This window comes from Euleptes europaea, chromosome 10 (assembly GCF_029931775.1).
Source record: "Euleptes europaea isolate rEulEur1 chromosome 10, rEulEur1.hap1, whole genome shotgun sequence".
Classification (NCBI taxonomy): Eukaryota; Metazoa; Chordata; class Lepidosauria; order Squamata; family Sphaerodactylidae; genus Euleptes; species Euleptes europaea.
Window position 1 is genome coordinate 16,103,834 of NC_079321.1, and position 26,579 is coordinate 16,130,412.

The window sequence follows — 26,579 nt, forward strand, 5'->3', positions numbered from 1 at the left end:
TTAAACACATGCAAGAATTTTGGACTGTGGGACGGACAGTGATGTAGCAAAATGCTTGAAAGAAGCAGATGAAAAATCTTAAAAGCGGCTATTGGAAAACCTTGGCAGCTACAACTGACAAGTCCAGGCCGTTGCCTCAACACCACTGAGTGGTTTATCAATCATTTCTTGCAATGCAAAACGTACATATTTTGACATACATGCTGTTGAAATTAAAACACATTTTATGCTGAAATGATTATGGATGCATTACAGTTACCAACGGCATTAAAGGGGTAGATCAACAAAACATGAAATCAGGTGGATTCCACAACAAAAAGTCTTTTCAGATCACAGCAGCAAGGCAGTCATTTTACAAAATATATACGATTTTTATCTTTACTGTCAAACTATACTCTCAGAGTATGCTCCTGGCAGTCTTAATGCCAAAAAAATAGTCATCAATTTGAATGTACTTGGATTAGTTAAGAACTCAAATATTGTAGTGTATGCTTTAAAAATTATATCTCAGTCTTAAAACTCTATCCTGCGTGCACTCGGATTTGTTTTGTGTTTCCCTTCTCACAGCTCTGCTTTTCATGGAATGAATGTCTTTTCCAGAACAACAACAAAATAAATTACCACAAAGTGACCCTGTCAGTTATCATAACACAAATTAAAAGGGAAGAAGGGTTACCAAAAATAACACCAGATATTCTGAAGAGGACGTGACGCGGCTTGAAAGAGAATGCACGACTTCAGCCTCCTCTAGCTACCTAGTTTCACCACAAAAAAGATAAGTTACTTATTCTGAGGGACAAAACCTTCCTCACAAGGCAAAAAGGAGGAAGGGGCGGTGGCTAGGATCGGCACTCCCGTGGCCGGCAACGTATCGTTATTATTACGAATCACTGTGGAACAGTCCTTCCAGAGAACTTTAGTTCAGGAAATGTTCTGAGCATTTGCATTAGTGTTAACTGCACTGACAGAGTCCAGCAGACCTTCCACGCGGTCCCTTAAGTTATTAATGCCTTTAATAAATCTTGCCACACCCTATAATGAGGATATATGATACATCACTCTTCGTAATACTAACATGTCTTAAGGTAAGAAAGCTCTGTATTTTCTTTATATAGCATAGCAAGAATGGCTGGGAAAGTGGGGGAATATACAGTGTTTCCAGATATAACAAAGAGCTTAGAATCCTTCCTTCCATGAAAAAAAGGGCTTTCTAAAAGTGAAACCCCACAATCCTCTACCACTCCACATGACCGTGAAAGCTGTCAACGGTACAAAAGTCCAAACACAAACGCTCCCCCCCACCACCACCAGTGTGCAACGAAAGATGGCACAGGTTGAGACAATGCTTGGAAACGGCTGTCAAATAGAAAGCAAAAAAAAAAAATGTCACGAGAAAGCTAATGTAAAATGAAGCCGATAACACATTCTTAGAAAACTTGTTTTGTCAGAACAGGATCAAAGTTAAGAGCCTTAAATTAAAACATGGATGATCAGGGTAGTTGCCCAGTGGCTAAAATGTTGGCATTCTGAAAACATTCCAAACTATAGTCTGAAAATGGTCACGTTTCCAAACTAGCTTCCTTTTCGAAAAAAACCCTTACATTCCAGTCCACAAATAAGTCTTCTGCAAGGGACCTTCCAATGGCTACCATTGTAATCTGCATTTATTTATATACTTTCTTATAAATGCATTATAAATACTTAATCAAAATTTGTAAGAGTCATATTTTCTAAGCTTGGAATACATTTGGAATATACATTATAGATATACATTTATACATCTATATAGCTAAAATATTAAGCAATATTCTCATGCTACTTGCTTTTAATGAAAAGCATTCCCATCGTTGTTTTTTTAAATCGCAGTTGAGTCTGTCGCATGCTTTTACAACCAAATTGATAGTTAAAATGGTTATACATAATGGGTAGGAGAAAACACTGGAGGTTTTTCCTTTTTTTCATTAAAAAAAAGGGTTGAATTTTAGAACCCCAACAGTATTTGCCACTTTACTGGCAACTACCTTAATATCATTTTAAACAGCAATAAACCAAAACGAAACAAAATCCAAACTTGTTTTGGAGACGCTCCGGCCTCTGCTCGCTTAAGTAATGATGCTAGCACAAATCCCAGAGCCTGGCTTGCTGATTGCAGTTCTTCGCCTACCCTGCCAGAGGAACTGCTGTGGAGTTCTTTATTTTTTTTTTAAGGCATTGTTCCTCAAAACATCAGAAAAAAAAAAAAAAACAACCGTTGCCCCCAAATCAATCCAATCTTTATTTAAAGGCACAACAAACTCTTCAGGTGGCTTTGGAGATATTAAAGCTGATCTCCTTTCTGGGCTGTTCCCCTAGGTTAACGTTCTTCCTCACCACATGTTTAGTCTGCTTGTACATATCTATATAAGTATAAAAATCTTAAGTTCTCTTTTCACCCTTCATATGGAAAAAAACCCTCCTCATATTGTTTGGGTTTCGAAGAGAATGTCTGAATCACAGATAGGCAAAAGCCAGAAAATTAAAACAAAAATTAAAAACTTCCGATATGGGTTGAGTGGTCTGAAACAGAGGGTAATCAAATTTTAAGCACCAGTTTCAAAAGAAAGTTGTCATGTCTGTGTGAAAATTTTTTGTTTCCTTTAAAAAAGTTGGCAGTTCTGCCAAATACTTCACTGATTTCTTGCCTCTTTTGGCTCCCCTTTAGGAGAGAGGAGGAATGTTCAGTGCGCGTGTCTTTAATATATCTGCTCTTCACCTGCATTTCCCCTCTTCTATAAGCATATTCTGTACAGATGTGGAGAACTTTTGCCTTTCTTTCACGCATGGCTGCCTTTCCGTAGTCTGGAAGTAAACCATGACCAGATGCAGGAGTAACAAGGGACAGCTTCCTCGCAGAGCCCCAAGACAAGACGAACAAACAGGAGAACTCCAGCCCCGAAGATGAGTGCTACAGGGGAGGATCCTGCTCCATGGGTTCCTCATCTGGCCTGTGAACAACAACAACAACAAAAAGGAGGCAATTGGGCAGAGTAGAAGCAAAGAGCAAGAATGTCAGAGCCAGAGATGCTTCTGGAGTTTTACTTCTTTGGCTTGAAGTACGAGCTTCAGCAGTTCAGAAAGAGCCTGGCTTCGAAGTGAAGCGAGCCTCACAGTTGCTGTATTCATAAAATCATAGAATCGTAGAGTTGGAAGGGGCCATTCAGGCCGTCTAGTCCAACACCCTGTTTAATGCAGGATCAGCCTAGAGCATCCCTAACAAGTGCTTGTCTAGCCTCTGATTAAAGAATGCCAGTGAGGGGGAGCTCACCACCTCCCTACGTAGCTGATTCCAATGTCGAACAACTCTTAATGTAATATCTAGCTGGTACCTTTCCTCCCACAATTTAGACCCATTATTGGGAGTCCTATCCTCTGCTGCCAAAAGGAACAGCTCCTTGCCTTCCTCTAAGTGACAGCCCTTCAAATACTTAAAGAGAGCGATCATGTCCCCCCTCAACCTCCTCTTCTCCAGACGAAACTTTCCCAACTCCCTCAGCCTCTCCTTATAGGGCTTGGTCTCCAGGCTCCTGATCATCCTCGTCGCTCTCCACCCGCTCAATTCTTCTCTAACTCTGGTAAATCTAAGCCAGAGAAGAATTCCCACTCCCCCTGGAAGCCCTCCTTCACTCCTCTCAAACTTGTCTGCCTGACAGCCGGGGAGTAGCATGGTGATGCCAGCAGGTGGCTGAGAGGAGAAGAAATCTGTGCTGCCTCTGTTCGTCCACAGGAGAGGGGCAATTCTCGGCAGGTGCACCCAAATTCTCCAAATCAACCTTGCAATAAATTTTTCTTGTATGTAGCTTGGTGTAGGGGAGCTTACCCATCGTTAAACATGGGCAATGAACTGATTTGGACCAGATCCAATTGACTGCAAGCAGAGTGAATTTTGGGTCCCTACACCCTTTCTTGCTGCAGTCCCCTGCACTCCCCAAAAAGCCACTCTTGGAGGAACTCTCAGATTAGTGTAGGATGCACCCCAGGGGCTGCAGCAAGGAGGGTTTGGCAGAAGTCAAACCCCACTCTTTGCACAGGTTCTTCTTCTGTTTGCGGAAGAGCTGGGGCAGGAGTGAGAAGTGATGATTTCTGCCAATTCCCTTATTGCTACAGCCCCTCCCCCCGTATCCCACATCCCTCTGACCATCAGTTAGGCATGACTTTTCAGGGGCATAATGGGTTGTGGTGAAAATGGAGAGGTGAACTCCCTTCTGTGAACTTGCTCCATTCATGATTGACAGGATGCAAAAATTCTACTACCTGACTGTCAATACCCGCTAAATGCAATTTACACTCCTTATAATCACTTAAGACCATCTGGAACAACGTTTGGTCCTCAGAACCAAATTAAAATGTCACCTGGATCAGTCTAATTTCTGGGTTTCACCTCCTCCTTCCCAAAAGAATACTCAGCCTTGAAAAAACAAATATGGTTCTTCTGTGCTTTGAATTATGTGGGCCACAGAAAGAAAGTATCGAGATGTCAGAAGGGATTTCCAGGGTGTCGAAGCTTACCTTGGCAACGTAAGGATTTGCTTTGTCCTGAGAATAGCCTAATTATCCATACTTTACACTCTTTAAGAAGTCTTTAGGCAAAGATTTCATAACTTTCATTGCCCGGCTATTTATTTTTAATTCAAAGTTAATGCGGCTACAGTCTAAGTAAGCTTCCTGCCTCTCATGAACGGAAGTACTACAATGCAGGCCTTTTCAGTATTTAAAATTGCAAGTGTATTCTAATTTCACTTTCTCTAGGTAGACCACAATCAGCTGTTCTCTTATGCTTCTCCCTAAATTTTGCATTTAAGGCCTTTACAATCTTTGCTTTTCTCTTTTGGAGCATCTGTGAATTACTTCCATTTTCCTTTAAACTAGGCCACTAATCCATCTAAGGCAGAATTATTCCCCACTTCCTGTCTAAAATATCACTGTCTGACTTGGAGAGAAGGAAAGAAAAGCTCACTTTTTGTCAGGAGCTGGCTTGACTCCCACCGACAACGACGCCATGGCTGTTACAGTTTCTGCTTCTTCATTCTCACACTTTTGCGCCTCTATCAAAGAGTAGCCAACTGTCGAGGAATAACGCTGGAGTGAATGCCAGTACTTACCTAAAAGAAAAATACAAATGGATGCACCATCACTGCATTCACTGCCATTCTGGCATAGCTAAGAAGGTAAGTTACAAGCCAACAGTGCCATCCTAGGTGGGCCTGATCAGAATCAAACTCAATAAAGCTAACTCCCAGGGAAGAGTCCTTTGGAGTACACTGTTAGTCATGCTTTGAAATCAATCAACTAAACACCGTTCACAACTAGGGTTGCCAACTCCAGGTTGGGAAATTCCTGGAGATCTGGGGGTAGAGACCTCAGTGAGGGACCTCTGCAGCAGCGTTTCCTCAGTGCCAGGGCTTGCGCCAGCATCAAATCAGGCATTCCCAGGGGAGGAGCTGACTTTAGTCAGTTCCCAAAGCACTTTAACCCTGGGAACGCCCCTTCAGCTGGCGTGAACTTGCACCAGCAAAAAGGCAGGCGTAGCCCTGTGAAACCCAATGGAGAGGTTTCATGGGGTTTTGAGAAGAATTCATTTTCGATTCGCTGTGCCGAGGAAGCAAGCTGCTGAGGAGGAGGCAGCATGGTTGCACTGTCTCTGGGCCCGGAGTAAGTACCCCCCATTAGGATTGCGCTCATAATCTCTCTTGGTTCATTTTTTTTACTTTGGGTTCTTGCGGGATTTTGTATTCTCCTAGGGTCCATTTCCCCCCCTACATTTTTTTTGACAAAACAATTAAAATAATTTCTTTTTTCTGAAGTGCCCTTACGAATACAGCCTGTACGCAATTTTCAAATGATTCATCATTTAACATGTCAATTGAAGAAAACTGTTATAAAATTTCACTTTTAAAAATAATTTAACCCAGAAATTAAATGTAAAATGGCAAAAAACACTCACTGTGTATTTCAATGACTTTTTCAATAGAATGCAATGCATTGTCATTTGCTCTTTGTTGTAATACTTTTTCAGGGAGAGGATCAAGCTGAAAAAGTAAAACCCAATGTAAGTCTCAGTAATAGAAATAGTAAAAGTAAATTTATTTGTATAGCCATAGGCCGTTACAAAATAACCTTTAGTTTTACAACATTTTGTGGACTAAAAGTATTATCCGGATACATTATATCCCTATGAAGGCACTGGGCAAACTTTCCCACTGTTTAAAGCCTGGCTTCTCCGTTGAGATACATTGCAAAGATCACACTAAAGCATCTGAACACAGCCAGTTTGCCAATGCATTTCAATGGAGGAGGATGGGGGCGACCCCTTCCAGACGCCATAACTCCGGACCCCCTGACCCAATCTTTACCAAACTTGGGGGTTCTTGCAAGGAGAATCCCTTCTAGCTACCCTGAAAATGTGGAACCTCTTCCTGCAAAATTGCCCCACCAGGAGCTGCGGAAAGACATGAAAAGCCCCCACAGGGTTTAAATGGCCAAATTTTTCAGGAAACCCGAATTTAAAGCTGAATTCCTACCTTTACCAGTATAGGATATTCGGCATTTGAGTTTTCCCAGGGAAAAAAAAGGCCAATAAACCCGAACCCGAATTCTACCTAATTTCCCCCCCCAACAGCCCTAATGCCTATCAACCGCCCGCCCGCCCCCCTCCCACAACCAGTGATCATCCGCAACCATGCCCAAAATTGCAGCGGTCGTTCAGTGCACCTTTTATGCGTATGTGCGGTGAATCACAGTGGGTGCCCACTGAATCACAAATGTACACTATATAAATCATGCTCCTTGGTCTTAACATTTTGCACATAATAAGTTCATCTAATATAAGACAGACAATTCTGGGGCGAGTTTCTTTGGGTCTGTGAGGACTAGTAGGGAAAGGTAGGAATAGAAATCAAATAAATAAATAGTCTCCACTGCGGGCTATAGCAATATTCTCTTTAAAAGGAGCAGCAACTGGAATGTTCTGAAGTGGGTGGGGCCTGGAACAAGGTTAAGTGACCACTGGGGGCTGTGTGCCACTGTGAATGTGTAAAAACAAATAATCCAGACTTCCCTTCCTCTTCTTTATACCTCATTTCCTAAAAGAGCAGAAACACATGCTTCAGATGCATCACAAATGGCTGTCAGGTCATGGCCTCCTTCGAGGGCCAGAACAATTCGTCCTCCAGCAAGCCCCATCAGCTGTTTCGTAAGGTACCCAAAGCCTGTAAGACACAGATGCAAGAACTCAGGAAAAGGACAAATGGTAGCAGAATCAAACGCTTCTCAAAAGTTGAAAACATAAGAAGTAGTAAATTTGTAGCTGTAGGATATTTGGGAAAACAAAATGCTGAAGATATTCCATGTTAATGGGTTGGATCCAAAGTTTTCCTTCCACTAAGTTGTACTCCAATAGTGAAAGATGTCCTGCATCAAAGGAAGTTTTCCTTTGATCTGCTCCAAATCACCTATGAAAAAGACTTCTGATTACCCAGAACAGGCCTTGCCTGTTGCCTCCCAGGGTGTGCAGGGAGTCCCTCCTGGGGGGCATGGCCATCCTCTCCCTTTTAAGTTTTGAGTACAATGTACAAAGACCACCAGATTGGATTGGTCTCCGAGGATTAATTCTGTTTTAATTGCATTTTGTGCATTACTGCTGTTTCACTATGAGCCATCTTTATTTATTTATTTACTTAATTTATACTCCACTTTTCTCCCCAAAGAGGACCCAAAGTGGCTTACAACATTTCCCCCCACTCCATTCTACCGTCACAACAATCCTGTGAGTAGATTAGTCTGACAGTGTATGACTGCTCCAAGGTCACCCAGAAAGCTTCCATGGCAGAGTGGGGATTTGAACTCGGATCTCCCAGATTCCAGCTGGCTCTGTTGTTGTTTTTATATTTTGACTACTTAATCTTCATTTTATATTGTTTTTGTAAACTGCTGCAAATTCTAAGTGAGGGAACGTACTAACATTTAAACAAGTAAATCCAGACAGAAACCTGAATTCAGAATACAAACTGGATGTTGATTCTATTGTACTGCAATTATTTTATGCTGTCTTTCAGTGAAAATGCCCCAAGAACCAAAGCGAGAGGCAAAGTTGCACATTGATTACTAAAGATAGACAATGATATCCTATAATCAAATAAATATGTGCACAAAACTGCAAAATCATTGAAATGCCTGAGAACACTCACATTTTGCTGACAGATTATATCCTCCAAGAGGTGCGGGATGACCTTCCACTGCATCAAAACCAGACGATACCAGAACAACATCTGGAGCAAACTCATTCGCAATTGGCATTACTACTGTTCTGCAACAAAAATGAACAACAGAAAGCACTTTATACTTTGCCATTCTACGAATACTGAAATATCTGAGTATCTTCAAAGATGTATCAGATTAATTAATATTAATACCTAGAACATATTGGGGGGTGGAGAGAGAGAGAGAGAGAGAGGAGACAAGGCATGGCACAATAACTACAATTCATAGGCATGTGGTGCAGAGGAACTGCTTGAAACTGACAGATTTTCTTTGGCTCTAGGAGCCCACTCGAAAATCAAGGAGACAGACTCTTTTAGCAGCCTTCAGGATTTTGTATTTCCACACCACATTTTCTAACTATTGGTACTGCAAAACCTAATCTTAAACTCTTCACTATTTCTTGTGATTTTATGACTGCTATAACAAGTGTTGCAGCATAAAAATAAATAAATAACCCTGGATGTCATCACAACGTCATCTTCTATTACTTATAATTTCATTATTGCTTTAAAAAGCCACATTTAACTGAATATTGGAACTGGCATACAAAGCACTGGGTAAGAAATGAGTTCATCCACCCACTAGGCCTGGCCTCCTCCTCAAGCTCAACACTGCCTCCAGCTCCTATTCATGGCCCCCAAGCCGCTTCCTCAGTCTCTCCGCCTTCGTCCTTTGCCCTCGGGCCATTTTTTATAGGGCAGCTGGCTGGAGCGGTTCCTGCTGACCCACCAGAGTCTCACTGTTCCTTTTGGCCTGGCTGGGTTTTCCTCTGCCCAGGCCGTCAGGAGCGCCTGACGCTGTCTGGGCCCCACAGGGCAGCTGGGTGGCCTCATGTGATTTAGGTATACCACTAAACCTAGTGGCTCAGTTTAGACTGGATTCAGGCTGTATCCAAAGCACAACCTGATATAAAACTCAGAATTATCTGTACACTTTCAAGAGAAGCAAAATGGTCTGATAAGATGCTACAGCACTATCTTGAATACATGACTACTGTGGATTACTACAGCAACAGTTCTTAGAATTCACCGAAGATTTTATATATTGTAACACAAAAGTGAATGTTCCCTCCCTGACAGAAGGTCTGAAAGTCTAAAGGCCGGGTGGCTGAAGAAAGGCTGAAAAACTGTCACTTGATGGCATAGGAAGACTAGTTGCAGGAAGCAATTAAGCAGGTATAACATTTCTATCATTTATCTCCATGCCTCAAAAGGCATCAGCTACATCAGGCTCCAACCATGAAGCCCATGGGCAGCAACTGGAATGGTGGGGGATGAGTTTCACATCTTGACTTTAGGTAAAGGTAAAGGTCCCCTGTGCAAGCACCCGGTCATGTGAATTTGTGACGTCACCCTACACGTTTTCTAGGCAGACTTTGTTTACGGGGTGGTTTGCCAGTGCCTTCCCCAGTCATCTTCCCTTTACCCCCAGCAAACTGGGTACTCTTGACTTTAACTGCCAGCCAATTCTTTAATTGTGGACTTGTGGACTTGTGGTTTCATAAGAATGACTAATTTAATTGATATTCTGCCAAAAGAGAGTAAATACTCATCTATTTTTTATAGGAGGTATTCAAGTATAGTGGAATGAGGTATGCTAGAAGTAAAGGGGGGGAAAGCCTTTGTACTGCTGCCCAGTTCAAATGGATTTCCATTTGGTCCCCTGAAAATGACAAAGTATTCCAATGTGGTATTTGAACTGGTTTGAATTAGAAACCAGTCCTTTTAGTCTTAGTTTCCAAATTCACAATGAAACAGCTTCTTGCTTCTGGATTTCATTAAGGGCAGTTTGCTTAGCTTTTCATCTTTGATCCCCTGGAAATACAACGTGGCATTTGATGAGCTGTGATGAGAAGGTGCTGCTTCTAAGGCACACAAAGACCAACAAAAAAGGATGCAGCCAACCCCTTTCATTTTTCTCCATCTCCAGGGACTATAAATTATTAATGTCAAAATCTCAGTTTTACTTTAAATGTTAATCAGTTAAAGTTTTTTTCCCCAGAGCAACTGGTTAAGATGTATCTGGTTCACCAACTCTTTCCTTTCTTAGATGCTGATCCATGTTTTTGTAACCTTGTGAATGGATTACTGTAAAACACTCTATGTTGGGCTGTACTTGAATACAACTCAGGAACTATAGCTAACTCAGGATGAGGCAGCCAGACTATTCTCAGGGGCTAGCTGATGGGAACATATGCTGCCCACTTCCTAACAGCTACATTGGCTGTGGGTTTGTTTCCAAGTTCAATTCGGGGTGATGGTTATGACCTTTAAATCTGGGACCCGCATATCTGAAGGAGTGACTCCCATATGATCCTGTGTGCCAACTACAGTCTTCAGGCTGCCACCTGCTGGCAGTTCCTTCATCAGCTGGGTCATGATGACCAATGGCCTGGACTGTCTAGACCAGGATAGAAGTGTGGAGGCAATACCAGACTGTGGTGAAAATGGAGCCCTCAAGAGCATGTAAATGGTGTGTGTGTGGGGATATGAAAAGACAGAGGCTAGAGGAAGCAAGACCACTCAGGCTGGTTGGCTGGCCTCTTCCTTGGAGGGAGGTCATCTCAAATTCAGCATTGTCCGCCTTTCAGGTAAATATGGTATCAATACTCCAGCACTGAAGTCAGCATACTCAGCAGACCAGTTATTCTGCAGCTGAAAGAGCGACTAAAACTCCGGGAACCCTTGAATCCGAGTCTGTCAAGAATAGAGATGAACTGCAAGGTTCAGCGCAGACCGCTAGGAAAGAATGGGATGCAGCTCTATGTACCTGGATCATCCATCTTTTCATTCTCTTTGGGAATGAAGGGACAGCAAGAGATAAGGTAAGGAAGCCCCTCAGTGCATGAAGAGGGTAATGAAATGCTGGGAAACATTCTGGAGAGATGTTCTTTTGAAACTCAGTCAGTATATCATATTGCCATGAAAAAGAAAAAGCGAGGCCTTTTTGACAATGACAGCGGCAACCAAAAGAAAGCAAGAGTGTAGGAAGAAATTAAATGAGCTGGATCCAGGGATCCTTTTGTGCAAGGAGCATGGACCTTCCAACCAATGGAGGTCTCATGACCTTGGGAATCAACTTGCCTAGAACTGAAAGGGATTGCTAGGCGGGGGGCACTTAGCAAAGATTTGCAGCAAGCAGGGGGATTCAACTTAGTGTCCATCTGATGAATGGAAAGGGAATACCATGGCTTTAAGAGATTGTGTGACTTAGAACTATGTCTGGAATTCTCTAGCTATTAACAACAGATGGGGCAGTCCACATAACTGCTAAATCAAAGTTTGTGCACTTGAGGAACTTCTAGTTGAGTTTAGCACCATCCATTATCATGCATTAATATACGTTGGAATTATAAGGAATAAAATTCAACCAAATTCAACCACGTAAGACATGGTATAATTTGAAAAGGTGAAGGTCTACCAGAAGATGCACCCCGTGAATCAGAAACACAGCAATTTGCACAGTGATACAGAATTATTCACAATGACAATTCTGTTTTGCTTAACAGTATATCTGTTTTTTTCAGAAAATAGTATGTTAATTAATATAACATAATGTATGCATCTGAGCACGTTAGCACTGCTTAAATGTATGCCTTTCAACAGTTGCTAAAGGTAAAGGTCCCCTGTGCAAGCACCAGGTCATTCCTGACCCATGGGGAGACGTCACATCCCGACGTTTTCTAGGCAAACTTTGTTTGAGGGGTGGTTTGCCAGTGCCTTCCCCAGCCATCTTCCCTTTACCCCCAGAAAGCTGGGTACTCATTTGACCGACCTCGGAAGGATGGAAGGCTGAGTCAACCTTGAGCCGGCTACCTGAAACCGACTTCGGTCGGGATTGAACTCAGGTCGTGAGCAGAGCTTTTGACTGCAGTACTGCAGCTTAACACTCTGCACCACGGTGCTAGCATAGCACCATCTGCATCAGCTGGGAAGATTTTATTTATTTGCTTTAATTTAGAAACTCAAAGACAGAATATACATAATAATTTCAAAGATGGAACTTTTGATTAAGAGAGAGGTCTCCAGAAAAAGCAATGAGATTTGGGGATTACCTGAAAGCAGTCAAGTATTCCGTGTCTCCCATTAGCGGATCAAGACCGCCAGTAAATGCCATATTAACGTTGAAACCGACACCTGGTCCTATGCCAACCTAAGGGGGGAGAAGGGAGAAGGAAAAAGAAAATGACAGGTAAGCCTCTGGAAATTTTTGTAAAACACCTGGTCACTCACATTTTTTAAGTCACATATCCATGACCTTCATAGCTCTCCTACAAATCAATGTGCAATAACACGATGGCTGCCTTATCCGCACTCCCTGTCCCACCTGGGGCAATGTGAATGGGATGGAAGAGAGAGAGACAGGTTTTACCCTTTAGTGTATTCGAGATGATTTCCCTCGCTTGTACTTTTCAAGAGGTTTTCCATTTTGGAGAAGCTTCTCTTGCTCCCCCACCTGGCACTGCCACCACCACCCATTTGTTCTCCTTCCTGCCACTCTGCTGGAAGTGGTGAGGGAGGGATGGCAGTGGCTCTCCTGCCCTCCCCCCTCACTCAGTGGGAGCTCCCCCTCCTTCCCTAACTCCCACACAATGCAAAGAGCGTGAATGCTGCTGAAGTAACCGAAGCACATTATCTGAGCAAGCAAAGTAAATTCTTCACCCTTTCAGGGGATTTAACACCCCCCCCCAAAAAATCTTTAAATTTCTTTCATATTTTTCTGCAAACCCTGGAAGGTCCCCCAAGTTTACTGAAATATCTCGTTTCTCTCTACATGACCCCAATCCATGGATTTAAGTGTCCACAGATGAGGCCTTGCTGAGACTGAGTTATCACAATATATAATTTACAGTTTTTAACCATTAACTAGGAAAGGATGATGGATTTCTAGTTTGGATTTTGCTTTCAGTTTTAAATAAATAGACTATCTGAATTATGAACTTTATTTTTGTAATTTTGTAATTTAAAATTATTTTTTTAAATCCCCTTTGCTAGAGAACTACAGTATCAAAGTATACTATTACCTTTCTGCTAATAGCATATTTCATTTTTTGAACATGCAGCTGTAATTAGGCCTCGTTCTCTCTATGAACCAATATTTTCTCAGTTGCAAGGACCAAGTCCAACATTTTACTGCTGTGTTGTAAGAGAGATATAGTACCACTAGCTCTATCCACACTTTATATCAGTGCGTGGGCAGAGACCGTGTTAACAGGTAAAGAATGCTAGCAGACACACAAGTGATAGAGGCAGCCTTGCAAAGACTGGATAGTTCATCATTGGCTTTTGTCACTATGAGACTTTTCTTTTTCTAGGCTATTTAGGGTTGTGTGCGTGTGCACATGCGCATTCACGCACACATAAGGAGGGGAGTCCTCTGTTGGTGTGAAAAAACAGGACATTATGACAAATCAAGGGCAAATTATCTAAACCTTTGACATTAAATGTCAGCTTCTGTTCATAAACATACCAGAGTTAAAAATAAAGCAATTGTGTTCCTGGCTCCCTACCACTAAGACTACCATTAAGTTCCTGGCTCCCTACCATTAGCCAATGTGGATGTAGAGGGAAAACACTGAAATGCAGAAAACATGCATTTCAAAATGATAGAAGAGATCAGATTTTTCTCCCCCAGTTGCACGGCATAGAAAGACTGTGGCTTGGATCCTATACCTTTGCTTCATACCAATTTCCCTCTGGGCAGTGTGTGTGTGGGGGGTCCTCTGCTACCGAGTGTGTTCCTTTCATGCTAGGCACTTTGGGGCTCCTTGAAAAAAACACTGGTCTACTACAGGGAGAACTGCCTAGTGCCAGAAGAAGCCAGCACCACAGTGGAGGACCACCTCTGCAGTGCTCAGAGAGAAGGGTGTGCAGACCAAAGGCAAAGGATCCAAGCCTTAAGTGTTTTGTTGACTGAATGGCTTTTTAAAACTGTGGGAGACCCTATCGTTGCAAAGTATTACATTTATCATCATCACAATTCAATATTACCTCATCAGGAGCTCCACTGCCTGGGAAGAAGTTTCCATCATCATACCGATGTAGTGAAATATAAAGTACACTTGGATCATTGTAGAAAGCCTGCTGAGTACCATTGCCATGATGCACATCCTTCAAGGGCAGAAATTGTATTATTGGAGAAGAATTATTACATTGTCGTTAACATTAATTTTAATACTCTAACTTGTTTCACGCTCATCCTCAAAAAATCCTGTTTACAGAAAGGCTGGATGTAGGGAAATATGAGTTGCCTAACTGCATTCACACAAGCCCTGATTTCAGTAACACCAATGAATGGCTAACAGCATTGACTGAAAACTCAAAATAAGACATTTTTCATTAAATAATATATATTTTAAAATAATATATATATTATTGTTATTAGTATATTGGAAATTTTGATGTTGTAACCCACCCTGAGCCCGGCTTTGCCGGGGGAGGGCGGGCTAGAAATACAAAAATAAATAAATAAATGAATGAATGAATCAAAACAGGCTATAACATTTTGCATCTTGTTCCGCTTGTTCGTGGAAGGAGACGCACGCTCGGTAGAGACCGACTCCTTTTCAGCCTTCTAAACAGAAGATGTCAAAAAGGGATCTGGATGTATACAGCTGTCCTGGTACAATATTATCTACAGATTGACTACAATCATCAGGAGAGCTTACCCGAAGAACAATCTGACTCTTCCAGTTAGAACTGAATCTCTGAGAGGGAAGTTGTTCTTAATGCAAAGTGCCCTCAGCTGAGATAAAGGGCAGCAGCAGGAAAGGGTAAGTGTTTTCTCGAAATCAAATGGCAGGGAGAACTGTGGCATAAACTAAACAGTAAGGGGGCGGGGGAAAGCTTCACAATAGATAGACCCAGTTTGAAGAACAGAAAGAAAATCTCAGAAGCCTTGGTTTAACACGATGGGGGGGATGAAACACAATCTGCCTCCAGCAGATTCTTTGGAGAGGTGGCATAGAAAAGTTCTAAATAAATGCACAGTGTTTTGCCTGGGTCGGCCTGTTATCCTACCAACCAACTTTCTTGTTTAGTCACAGGATAGCAGCCAAGAAAGTTATGTAGTACTACAGCTGCTCCCAATCTGAGAGTGGGAATTGAATGGCTAGGTACCACTGTAATCTGCGTTGTTTGTATTCTAATTTTCCAATCCTAGTCCTAGTCTTATGCTGTATGGTAGCATTAAAAAACAAACAAATATGTAATCCACCTTGAGTCTCAGCAATAAAAGCAGGCTATAATTTATTTATTTAATTCATTCATTCATTTATACCCTACCATTCTCCCCAATGGGGATCCCAAAGCAGTTTACATCATTCTCCTCACCTCCATTTTATCCCCCCAATAACCCTGTGAGGTAGATTAGGCTGAGAGAACGGCCCAAATTCACCCAGTGAGCTTCCACGGCACGAGTGCGGATTCGAACCTGGGTCTCCTTAGATACTAGTCCAACACTCTTAACCACTACACCATTACTGGCTGTCTTGAGGATGGTGTTTCAAACATATCAAGCAGGCTATAAATAAAGTAAATAAAATAGCATAGTGATGTTAAGATTGCCAAGTATTTTTCCTGCCTGAGCCTTTCCCCTCACTCCTACAGGGTACGTTGTGATTAGATTGGAAAGCTGTTTCACTCACCCAGTCCACTATGAGGATTTTGCTCACATTCAGTCTTTGCTGGAGAAGTTTAGCGGAAATTGCCACAGAATTGAAATAGCAGAAACCCCTGAAAAACAATGGAATTTTTTTTTTAAAAAAGGAAATACACACCAAAAGCTTTCCAGAGGAAAACAACATTTTAAAATTTGTCTTTGGTGAGACGTGGATGCGATCACAGAATAGACTGTCACCACCAGATCCCACTTCTTGAGGATCTGTTGCACCAGCCAAAACATATGAAACATAAATATTACAGAAGATTAAAAGCCAAAGACAAATGATTCCTATAAAATACAAACTAAGCATGATCAAACTATTTTACAGGAGCCATACTTTTGTCTTATCCAGAGATGAAAGTACAAAGAGAGTTTAATACGGTCCAAGACCAGCATAAAAACATACCAGATATACATACATAACATAACACATATAAAAGTGCATCAAGTGTGAGCCCCTATAACCTCTTACAATCTCTCACTCATAAAAGCCGTTAAGCGCTTAATTAAAAATATTACGTGTTTGGAATTAGTATAAATATAAATATAAAATCGCTCAACCATTAAGTTCGACCCATGCACGCCTGGTCCTCATTGCTTGCCACCCAAATTTGGCCACTTTAAAAGTTATCTCCATATCTTTGTCTGAGAGCATGTTAGAAAGACTAAAGGCTCTGGATCGCCCTGGGAGGTCCGATAATACAGAAAGAATGGCTTCTCGTATCTTGTTGTAGATTTTGCATTCAAACACAACGTGCTCGAGGGTCTCAGTACTCCCATCAGCACAGGGGCATAATCGTCCTGCATATGGTATCTTTTTGTATCTCCCTTCCAAGACGGCTGAAGGGAGTGCGTTACAACGCATCAGGGTGAAAGCCCTCCTGTATTCTGGACTATCTAAGTGGGAAAGGTAAGACATCAGGACCACGTTGGTAAGAGTGCTGCAATTGTAACACATGTTTTTGATTCTACTTAGGTCATGCTGCCTTTCCACGTCCAGAACTCTTTGCCTGATCAGGGCTCTGGCCTGTGGATAGTCCATTGATAGGAGCAGATATTGTGAGAGACCATAGTAGCCTAGTTTTTCCATCAGATTTTTCAACCAGGGGGAAACAAAAGTGTCATATAAAATTAAGTTACCAAGTCCTTTGGGACGTGAAGCTATTTTGAGCCAATAGGAGATCGAGACAATCCACATCCTTGCTTCAATCGTTACTTCCCCTGTCTCCATTCGAATTGCAGCATTAGATACACTGGGAGGGACTTGTAGTACAGCCCTCAGGAATTTGGATTGGATTTTCTCCAACCTGGAGTAATTTGCTGTGTTAATAAGCGCCCCCCCCCATATAACATTTGGGAAAGGGTTTTGGCTTTATATAACTTAACAGCAGCTGTTACCAAGCGTCCTCCCTTTGTCCAGAAAAATTTTAATATAGCTGCGGCACTTTTTTGGGCATTGGCGGAGACATGGGCTATATGAGAATTCCTTAATCCTGAAATACCACACCCAGGTATTTATAGCAGTGTACCTGCTCTATCTTAATCCCATTCAGACTCCAGGAGTGCAGTTTTGGTTTATTGGCAAAGACCATTACTTTAGTTTTTGAGTAATTGACCTCTAGTTGATTGTCAGTGCAATAGATCGCAAGCAGGCGTAATGCCCTCCTGATGCCAATAGACGTTCTAGAAAGAAGAACGGCATCGTCTGCATATAGTAACAGGGGAATGTGCCTATCCACCAGTTTTGGGGGTGCAGCTCTTGCTTGTTTAAATATGCTGCCATATCGTTGATGTAAAAATTGAACAATAATGGCGCTAGTATGCAGCTTTGTTTGACCCCCTTCCTTGTTACAATGGGATCAGTTAGCTGCCCTTGATGGTTACATCTTACCCGTATTGTGGTTCTTTCATATAGGGCTCGAATCAGAAACAGAAGCCGTTTGTCTATCGTGGAGGCGCTTAGCTTTTCCCAGAGAATGGATCTTGGGATTGAGTCAAACGCCGATTTCAAATCAATAAAAGCTGCATACAGTGAGACAGCAGATTTGGCCGCATACTTTGCAATAAGATGGTCTAGCAACACACAATGATCTATCGTAGAGCGGCCTTCTCTGAAACCCGCCTGCTCTTGTGCTAGGTAATTCCCTTGTTCCAGCCAATCTCTAAGTTTCCACTGAAGATGCTTGGCATAGAGCTTGCTTATGGTACTAAGTAAGCTGATTGGTCTGTAGTTGGAAGGGTCTTCCCTGTTACCCTTTTTATAAATAGGGACGATAATTGCCACCCCCCAATCATTTGGAATTCTGCCAGTTTTGTCAATTGCAGTGAAGAGGGATGCCAACACCAGGGCCCACCCATTCCAGATTCCTTTTCAGTAAATCTGCGGGGATCTGATCAATACCTGGGGCTTTCCCTAGTTTCAGGGATTCAATGAGCTTCCTTATCTCTGAGGTCTCCACCGCTGGCCATTCTGGAAGATTTCTAATGCTCTCAGCATGATTGTCATTGTGGTCATTATTCTTATATAGAGCCTTAAAATAATTTTCCCACGTAACTGGTAAAATAGTGCAATCAGGTGGTGAGGTGGGCTTTGTACCTGCTGAGATCAGGCGCCAGAATAGGGTGGAATTTTTAAGTTTAGCCGCCTGTCTAATCTGTTCCCAGGCTAAGACGGTGGCTGCCCTCTTTTTGTGTTTAATGAGCAGCTTGTATTGTGATTTTAAGTTTTTCAAGTCTGTCAGCAAAACTGCCTCAGAATTACATCTATATCTAGCATATGTCTCTCTAAGGGCTCTTTTAAGACTCCGGCACTCCTTGTCAAACCAGTGTTTGGAATGATGAGTTAAGGCTCTCTTAGGATTAGTGTTAATGGTACTCATAACTGACTGTATGGCCCTAATCATTTGTTCGTATTGCCCTAAACAACTATCTATTCCTTCTGCTGTTAGAAAACCCTGTAAAATTTCATCCAAGGCACCAGAGGCAAGGAAATCAGACATGATCTTATCTAGTCGAGGGCTACACCTAACCCGCGTTGCATTTGCCTCTGTTTCCAATACCACTCCATGGCGCGTTTCAATGCGTGGATTAAAAGTTGGAATATTAAAGAACACATTAAGAGGCAAATGATCACTGTCATTATAAGAGGAAACCTCGAATGATTCCACAAATTGGGCAAAATTTTCAGAAACTATAATATAGTCAATAACACTCATTCTCTGGGCTGACCAGTAGGTGAATTCAGCCGGATGATCATTTGGATAAGACCCATTTAATATAGCTAGATTAGTACAACGGGCTATCTGGGCCAGAAGAAACCCAGCATGATTGGCTTTGCGGTCTTTAGATTGTCTAGGATATGGGAGAACTACATTGTCATCGTCTGCGGGGCAGGATTTATATTTAGCAAACAAACTAGTGTCATCTGGGCCCAGCCTGGCGTTAAAATCTCCACCTACAATAACATAAGCCCAGGGATGGGTTAACATTAATTGGCATTCAAGCCCTAGCAAATTCTTTTCCCTTTGGATTTTGGTCTTTGATGGAGGCAAATACACATTTATAATCAGACACATAGTTCGCCCGTATTCCATTAACACTGCCATAGCCAAATGATCAAAGGGGGGAAGCTCTGTAACTTTAACCTTTAATGTTGTGGCAATCATAATACCAAGACCACCCATAGCTCTACCGTGGGTGGCGGCCTCAGCTGCCAGGGCAAAGACTCTATACCCATTCAGGTTGGGAGCCTCCAGGCACCATGTTTCCTGTATGAGAATTATATCGAAATTAGATATATAATTCAAAGTAGTACCATCCCTTAACTTACTACGCCAGCCCATAACATTCCACGATATCAGAGAATACGCCTGTCTTTTAGGGTCACAGCGATGTAAGGATAACTTTGATAGTCAATCTGGGGTTATCTTTTCCAGGAGTCCCTGGGTATCCCGTTGAATACAACCATTAGTGACCATAGTCAGATTGTCCTTGACGGGCAGTGTTCCATGCTCAAGGCTTGGCGCATCCCATACACACTCTATGAGCTGGGGAGCGGATGTGCTTTCATGATTGGTGTGGACCTCGGCAAGAAAACTTTTAGTGATTGTAGTTCCCTTTATGCTGGGAGTAGATGTAGACGTTTGGCAGGAATCCAAGGATTGCAAGGGTGCCTGTTGCTGGTAAGTAATATCCATGAAATTATTCTGTGGTTCCTCCAGCCTGACTGTATTTACTGGTTGCTCTTGCGCAATAATAACTGGAAGGGTAGTAAGAAGAGTCTCCCCCATGAAGTGGTTGATGTTCTTTAATATAACAGGCCTACAATTTTTCAGTCGCTCAGAAGATGTCAGTGAGACCATGGTTGTTAAAGGAAATATTGGACTAAAGGAACATTTTCTTTTTTGGGGGGAAATATTGCTTTTGTGTTCAGCAATATGTATTTTGAAATTGGAACGTCATCAAGACTCATTGGAACGTCATCAAGAGAAATAGAAACTCTTCTATAATTTCATAAAATCAAATAACAACTAAGTTTTTTACAAACAATTATATGTCCTGCCAAGATATTGATACAAACTCAACTAAGATTAGAAGACAACGCAATGTAACCGAAAGGGGGGTAGAAACAAGATAGGAAAAACTTTAGCCAACTTTTTTTTCCCTTTCCTTTTTTTCTTTTCTGTACCCCTATATTTTATAATAATAAAATAAAATATATATTTTTAAAAAGAATATAAATACATGCATGTACAGTACTTCCAAGAGCTTCAGCAACTGAGAAGCAAAGATACTCTTTGGATACTTCTTATGTCATGTAGTATCTGGGCCTGATGCTTGACAACAACCTTCCAGGAAGCATCTACTCCCTCAAATTGCCACCACAGGTCCAGCAATGATCAACAACAGAATAACCAAAAAGAAAAGCAAAAGAGCTGGAGAGAGGATTTTATACACCCCTGCTCTATGATATTCCTTTTTAATCTACTGTTGCACCAAGTGAACATTATATTAAAAGATGCTTTGCTGTCAAAAAAAAAAAATCTGGATGTTTTCCTCACGCATATCTAATTGCAAGGGCACTCAATGATGTAAATAACCTGTATGGAAACATGTGGGGAAATGTTTGAGAACATTGTTTTTTATCTACTGTTTTTGTTTGCTCTTCGTTTCTTAATGCTACATATAAACTTACATGCAGTTCCTTTGGTAGGCTGGCTCCTGGCAAAAATGGCTGAGTGCAAGTGGGTAAAGGTGTACTGCAATGTACTAATTGAGATCTCAAATTAGATATTCTTTTAGGGCGAACAATAGGGCTTTTTTCCCCTTCTGAGGATTCCATCCAATATATTGTAGTGTTTGGATATGCTCTTACTGAGTCCATCCATTATAGGGTTAAAAAAGAAGCTGCACTTCATTCTCTCAAGGCCAACCTTTTTCTAACTTTGAAGCAAACTATCTCTGCTCTAAGAACTTGGAATATGCTAACTGTAATGTATTCTTAGGGTACCCTCTAGTGGTCAAATTATGTCCCAAAACTAGGGCCTTTTTTTGGAATTCTTGCATCCTTAGTGCAATGCCTCTTTAAGAAACTATGGTAAATTTCTCTTAATATGTGCCAGCATTCTCCTGGCACAAGTCCCCGCACCTACGTCCTGGGAGGTTCTTGGGGGCACAGCTGCCATTAGGCAGCTTCCTAAACCTTTTTGGCCTGGCAACGCCCCCTAACACATTTGCGTTGCCCTGCCACCTTTTTGGTGGTGCAGCATCACTGTTTGCTATGGGGCTTCCCCCCTTTTTGGGTTTTGTAAAAATAAAACCCCCTCATTTTCCCCCGCAGCAGCCACGAAACCTCATTGGAGGTGCTGCAGCAGCGCCGCAACCATGCAGTCTCCAACCGCAATGGCTTTCAGGAATGGGCTGAAAGCGTCAAAGAAAGAAATCTAGGTATTTACAAATTGTTTCTTAAACTGAATCACAGCCAAAAATCATTGGTCTCTCAGGAGGAGGAAAACGTTTTTATGGATCTTAAGCAGCAAAATACCAGAGTTCTAGGATTATGGTTACTGAGAAATTGTGTCTCCCATAAAGAGATATAGCCCATAGTGACATCTTCTTGTATGCATTTAACTGGCTCATAACTGCATGAAGTACAGTTTGTCTGGTTGTTAAGCTGTCTCATAACTTCAAGTTCATAGTCCTGCTTACTCTGTATAACAAGAGATTCCTCCATTATCTGCTTCTTTAATGATAATACTTGCATCATGAATAAATTGTTTAGTGCTCTCCTCTCATTGTTATTTAAACTGTTCCATCTGGGTTTAGTATTCTTTTCTAATTTTTCAAGGCTTGGAGAATCTTACTCTCAAAGACCTATATTGCAGGTGGAATTCGACCTGGGAGCATAAAGTGAGCTACAGGGTAGAAAGGACAGCTGGATTCTAGTCCAGCAGCTGGACAGTTCAATTCAAGCCTAGTTGTTCTACTGCAGACCAACATTGCAGACCAACATGGCTACCCTCTGAAACTATCTGCAAGGATGGAAAGGAGGAGAAGTGGAATGCTCTAAACATATTGTCTTTAAAAATGCTTTAAGCCTTAAAGTTCTAATAAATGTAAAGATATCCAACTGTGTGACTACTGGATCATACCGTGGAGTCAGAAGAAACGATAAACCCCTTTGAGAAACTTCATCTTATGCTCAGATAAAATCCTGCACAAATAGCTCTGTCTGAATATATGTAGGTCTTGTATATGTAAGAACCTCAACCACTTCATCTCTGGATAAAACAAAATATTTGTATGGCTCCTGTAAAATAGTTTTATCATGCTTAGCTTGTATTTTTACATAAATTATGTTTGGTTTTTAATCTTCTGTAATACTGATGCTTAGTATTGATTTTTGCATCTTTTTTTGTCTATACTGTTGATCCCCTGATGAAGCTGTGTGCGAAATGTGTAAGGATCTTCAAGTGAAATACAATTTCTTTTTCCACTGCAGAATCATTTCCCACCCCCCTTCCTTGATTGTGCATTGGTGCAGCAGCCCTTTTTCTGTTGGATGAAGAGAGAACAAAATGTTTAAATATGCTTGCTTCTTTTAGTATCGATGCTCTATTATTTTAATGGTAAAGTGCCTTGAGCAGAATTCTGGAGAGGTGGCATTAAAATATATATCTCATAAACAAACAAACAAATTCCATCTTCTTTCTCTTGAAGCAGGAAGATCAGAATAACCAGGGTAGGGGATAAGGGAGAACCTTTTCTTATCTTATGGCTTTTGACCAGGAGGTCACAAGCCATGAAGGAACTAAGACTACCTGGGAACTCCATCTTGTCCACATTGCTAGGGACAATGAGGGAAAATTCCCAACTCTGAGAACTCAGATAAAGATGGGACTTTTAAACTGCTACAACATCAAGATTTGTCAGCCTATCCTAATGAGACACTGTTCAGGATAAGCAAAGAATTTAGAGATGACCCCACCACCATGAAAAAAACCTCAGAATCCAGTTTCTTTAAACCAATTCAGTGCCAGACCATGTTTCTCACTCCATATGTTGCTTTTGTTCATAAAAGGGACTAGCAATTTAAGTAGACAATCAGTGCACCAAACATATACTTACATAGGTGTACTTTCTTCTGCATGGTGACCAGGAGGTCGAACTACAGCAAATCCGTTCTACCAAAACAAAATAAAGAAATGGTGTGGGAGCTCTGGTCACATTTACAGACTTTTTATATAAAACGCAGTGTCTACATGCAGCGGCAATGTGTAATTTCCATACTTCTGTCCCAAGACATAGATTAAAATATGGGTTTAATTGTCTGTGCACCCAGTCTCTCTCCTGATTGTTGTATTAAAATCTACCCGTAACTCAGTTAACTCCCCAAAAATCACAACAAACAGGGAAAATGACAAAAACTCACAAGCCTTCATGGTGCACTCCCATGTTCAAGCCCTGAACAAGTAAATACACTGGCACAACCCTAGCAGAAGCATAAAATTGGGGTATATGCCAGAGGAGGAGCCGGGCTTAGTATCCTAAGCCTCTCCAGTCCATGCCTTTCCTCAGCATTGAAGCAGCTATGTCAGCGAAAACCCTGGGGTAAGTATAATGAACTTAATTGGGATGTGTAAAGAGTGGGATTTTTGATCACACTGCTACCTTCAAAATTCTCAAGAACAAGATACTTTGCTACGAGTCCCTATTAATGTGATTTATTTTATTATAAATACAGCCAATGCAAGGCCATGTTATACGGTTCTAGTCTCCTGCCCCGCCTAGAATCACTAGTGGCATTTTCCAAATGCTCTTCAATGATAGGCCCAAGTAGAGTGAATTAAAGAAATTAAAGCTTGTGGGTAAGAGAAACATAACTAAATGTTGCCACGTACTAGTTTAATATCTTGCAATATGGGTGAGCTGAGTGGGTAGTAACCTGAATCACAAAATTTCTAGCATTAGTCACAAAAATAATACTACAAAACAACATAAAGAAGGAACTCCTAGCAGAATCTGAGCTACAGCTTTATGTATTTTAAGATTGGAAAGGACTATGAAAATAACATTCTTTAAGGCTGCAATCTTGGAGGGCCCCCCCCGAATTGGCTTAGGATCGGGTGTGACCCCGCGCAGACGCAAGTGCCATTTATCCTAGGATAAGGGGCACTTATGCTGGCACAGGGGGCATACATGCTGGTAAACCACACTACCACGTGGGACTCCACCACCAGCACTGCTATGCTGGCAGCGAAATCCCAGAAGTGGGAGCCCACAATGGTGTGTGGGGGGGTGTTCCCGGGCTGTTCCAAGGGACGGAGCTGACTAAGTCAGCTTGTTAACCCCTTTCATCCTGGGAACACCCCCTCAAGCAGCAGCGTTGCTATGCCACCTTTTTGGGTGGCATAGCTTTGCTGTTTGCGGTGGGGGCATTTTCCCTTTTTAAAAACTTTTTTGACTGCTTTTATTTTCTATTCAGCGGCTGGAAAGCCTCTAAGGAGGTGGCATGACTGTGCCTCTCCCGGCCACCGCAGATCTACCCCCCCTTCCCCAAGGAATGGGCTGTTAGTCAATCTTACATCAAGACCATGAGAACCAAACCAGAACTGGTATTGCACTAACCTTCAGTTCTCCTGTAGCCACTTTAAAAACAAGCTCTATTACACAGCCAACAGCAAGCCGAGCAGCACTAGACGAATGTACTTCATTCCAAATTGTATCACTGTCAACCTAAACAAAATGAATTTACCGATACAATAAAACCATGTGTTTAGTCAATGCCGAGCAACTATGTTACTTGTGTAAATTGCAAAATCATCATTTGATATAATTATCAGGTTCTGATAGCACAACCCTTGCACTATGAAGGCAGGCGCCAGGAAAGGTGTTGGAGGGAGCCATGGCACCCATGGGCACCATGCTGGGGGATCCCTGAAATATACATTCCGAGAAAATAATGGAAGATTTTTGTTTCAGGAAAATCATTATGAACTTATATAAAAGATGCCTGGCTGTATTAATCTGTTGCTTCAATAGTTTAACTGCTTTAGCTTGCAAAACTTCAGCTACAGCCTTCTGTTCATTAGCTATAAGCTTAAGAAAATGAGATGTGCTCCCATAAGAAAAAAAATATTTACTTATAACTGAAAGCAAGTGTGGAGAAGGAATAAACTTGCTTTTAAAAAATTAATCTAATTTTCTGTCTACTGAGGCAGAGGGGTGTTTCTTTTTCCTTGCTCAGCTTTCACTACGCTTGTGTTTACAGCAGGGTGAAAAACAAAAAAAGGAAACTCCTTCCTATTAAGTTTATACATAGTTTATACACTTTTGCACAGTGAAGTTTTAAGCAATGGAACAGTTGCCACATCCAAAAATTCATGCATAATTAAGAAAGCTACACGTCCAGCATAATTTGCACATAGGGCTCTAAACCCTCAATCCAAATCCTGGCGAACTAAGCCAATTGCTTCAAAGCCCTCTATGGTTGGTCCCCTCTATGGGACCAACATATCTGATGGACCACCTAATCTCTTATGAACCTGCCCAACCATTACAGACACCTTCAGAGGCCTTGCTTCAGGTGCCCCTGCCTTCTGAGATAAGGCGGGTGGCAACCCAGGAAAGGGCCTTCAGTCATTGCACCAAAGCTCTAGAACTTTCTCCCCCGGGGGGGATTCTTCTGTCCTCTTCCGTTGACATCTTCCCCCAGTGGGTGAAGACTTAAAAAAAAAACCATTGGGCATTCCATTGATCCCTCCTCTTAGCAATTATTTTTATGTTTAGTATGTATTTTAACTGTTATGTATGTATTTTTGACTCTGTCTTTTTACTGTGGTGTAGTGGTTAAGAGCAGTGGTTTGGAGCATGGACTCTGATCTGGAGACGCTAATCTGGTGAGCTGCGTTGGTTTCCCCACTCCTACCCATGAATCCAGCTGGGTGACCTTGGGCTAGTCACAGCTCTCTTAGAGCTCTCTCAGCTCTACCTACCTCACAGGGTGTCTGTTGTGGGGAAGGGAAGGGAAGGTGATCGTAAGCCGGTTTGATTCTCCCTTAAGTGGTAGAGAAAGTCGGCATATAAAAACCAACTCTTCTTCTTTTCCTTAAAAAATGTTTTAA

General features: G+C 41.8%; 1 protein-coding gene across 3 annotated transcripts in view; it reads right to left on the bottom strand.

Annotated features, from left to right (window-relative positions):
* Positions 1-2,261: 2,261 nt before the first annotated feature.
* HDAC4 (histone deacetylase 4) overlaps positions 2,262-26,579 on the bottom strand; it is a 107,739-nt gene continuing 83,421 nt past the window's right edge. For all 3 annotated transcript variants that reach the window (XM_056856246.1, XM_056856247.1, XM_056856245.1), the window contains exons 17-26: positions 25,084-25,191; positions 23,584-23,639; positions 15,941-16,028; positions 14,286-14,405; positions 12,350-12,447; positions 8,223-8,341; positions 7,111-7,244; positions 5,981-6,065; positions 4,994-5,138; positions 2,262-2,984 (exon numbers count right to left, since the gene is read on the bottom strand). In XM_056856246.1, coding sequence (XP_056712224.1) covers positions 2,945-2,984; positions 4,994-5,138; positions 5,981-6,065; positions 7,111-7,244; positions 8,223-8,341; positions 12,350-12,447; positions 14,286-14,405; positions 15,941-16,028; positions 23,584-23,639; positions 25,084-25,191 — 993 coding nt within the window. In that variant the 3' untranslated portion in view covers positions 2,262-2,944. The remainder of the gene's footprint in view (positions 2,985-4,993; positions 5,139-5,980; positions 6,066-7,110; positions 7,245-8,222; positions 8,342-12,349; positions 12,448-14,285; positions 14,406-15,940; positions 16,029-23,583; positions 23,640-25,083; positions 25,192-26,579) is intronic.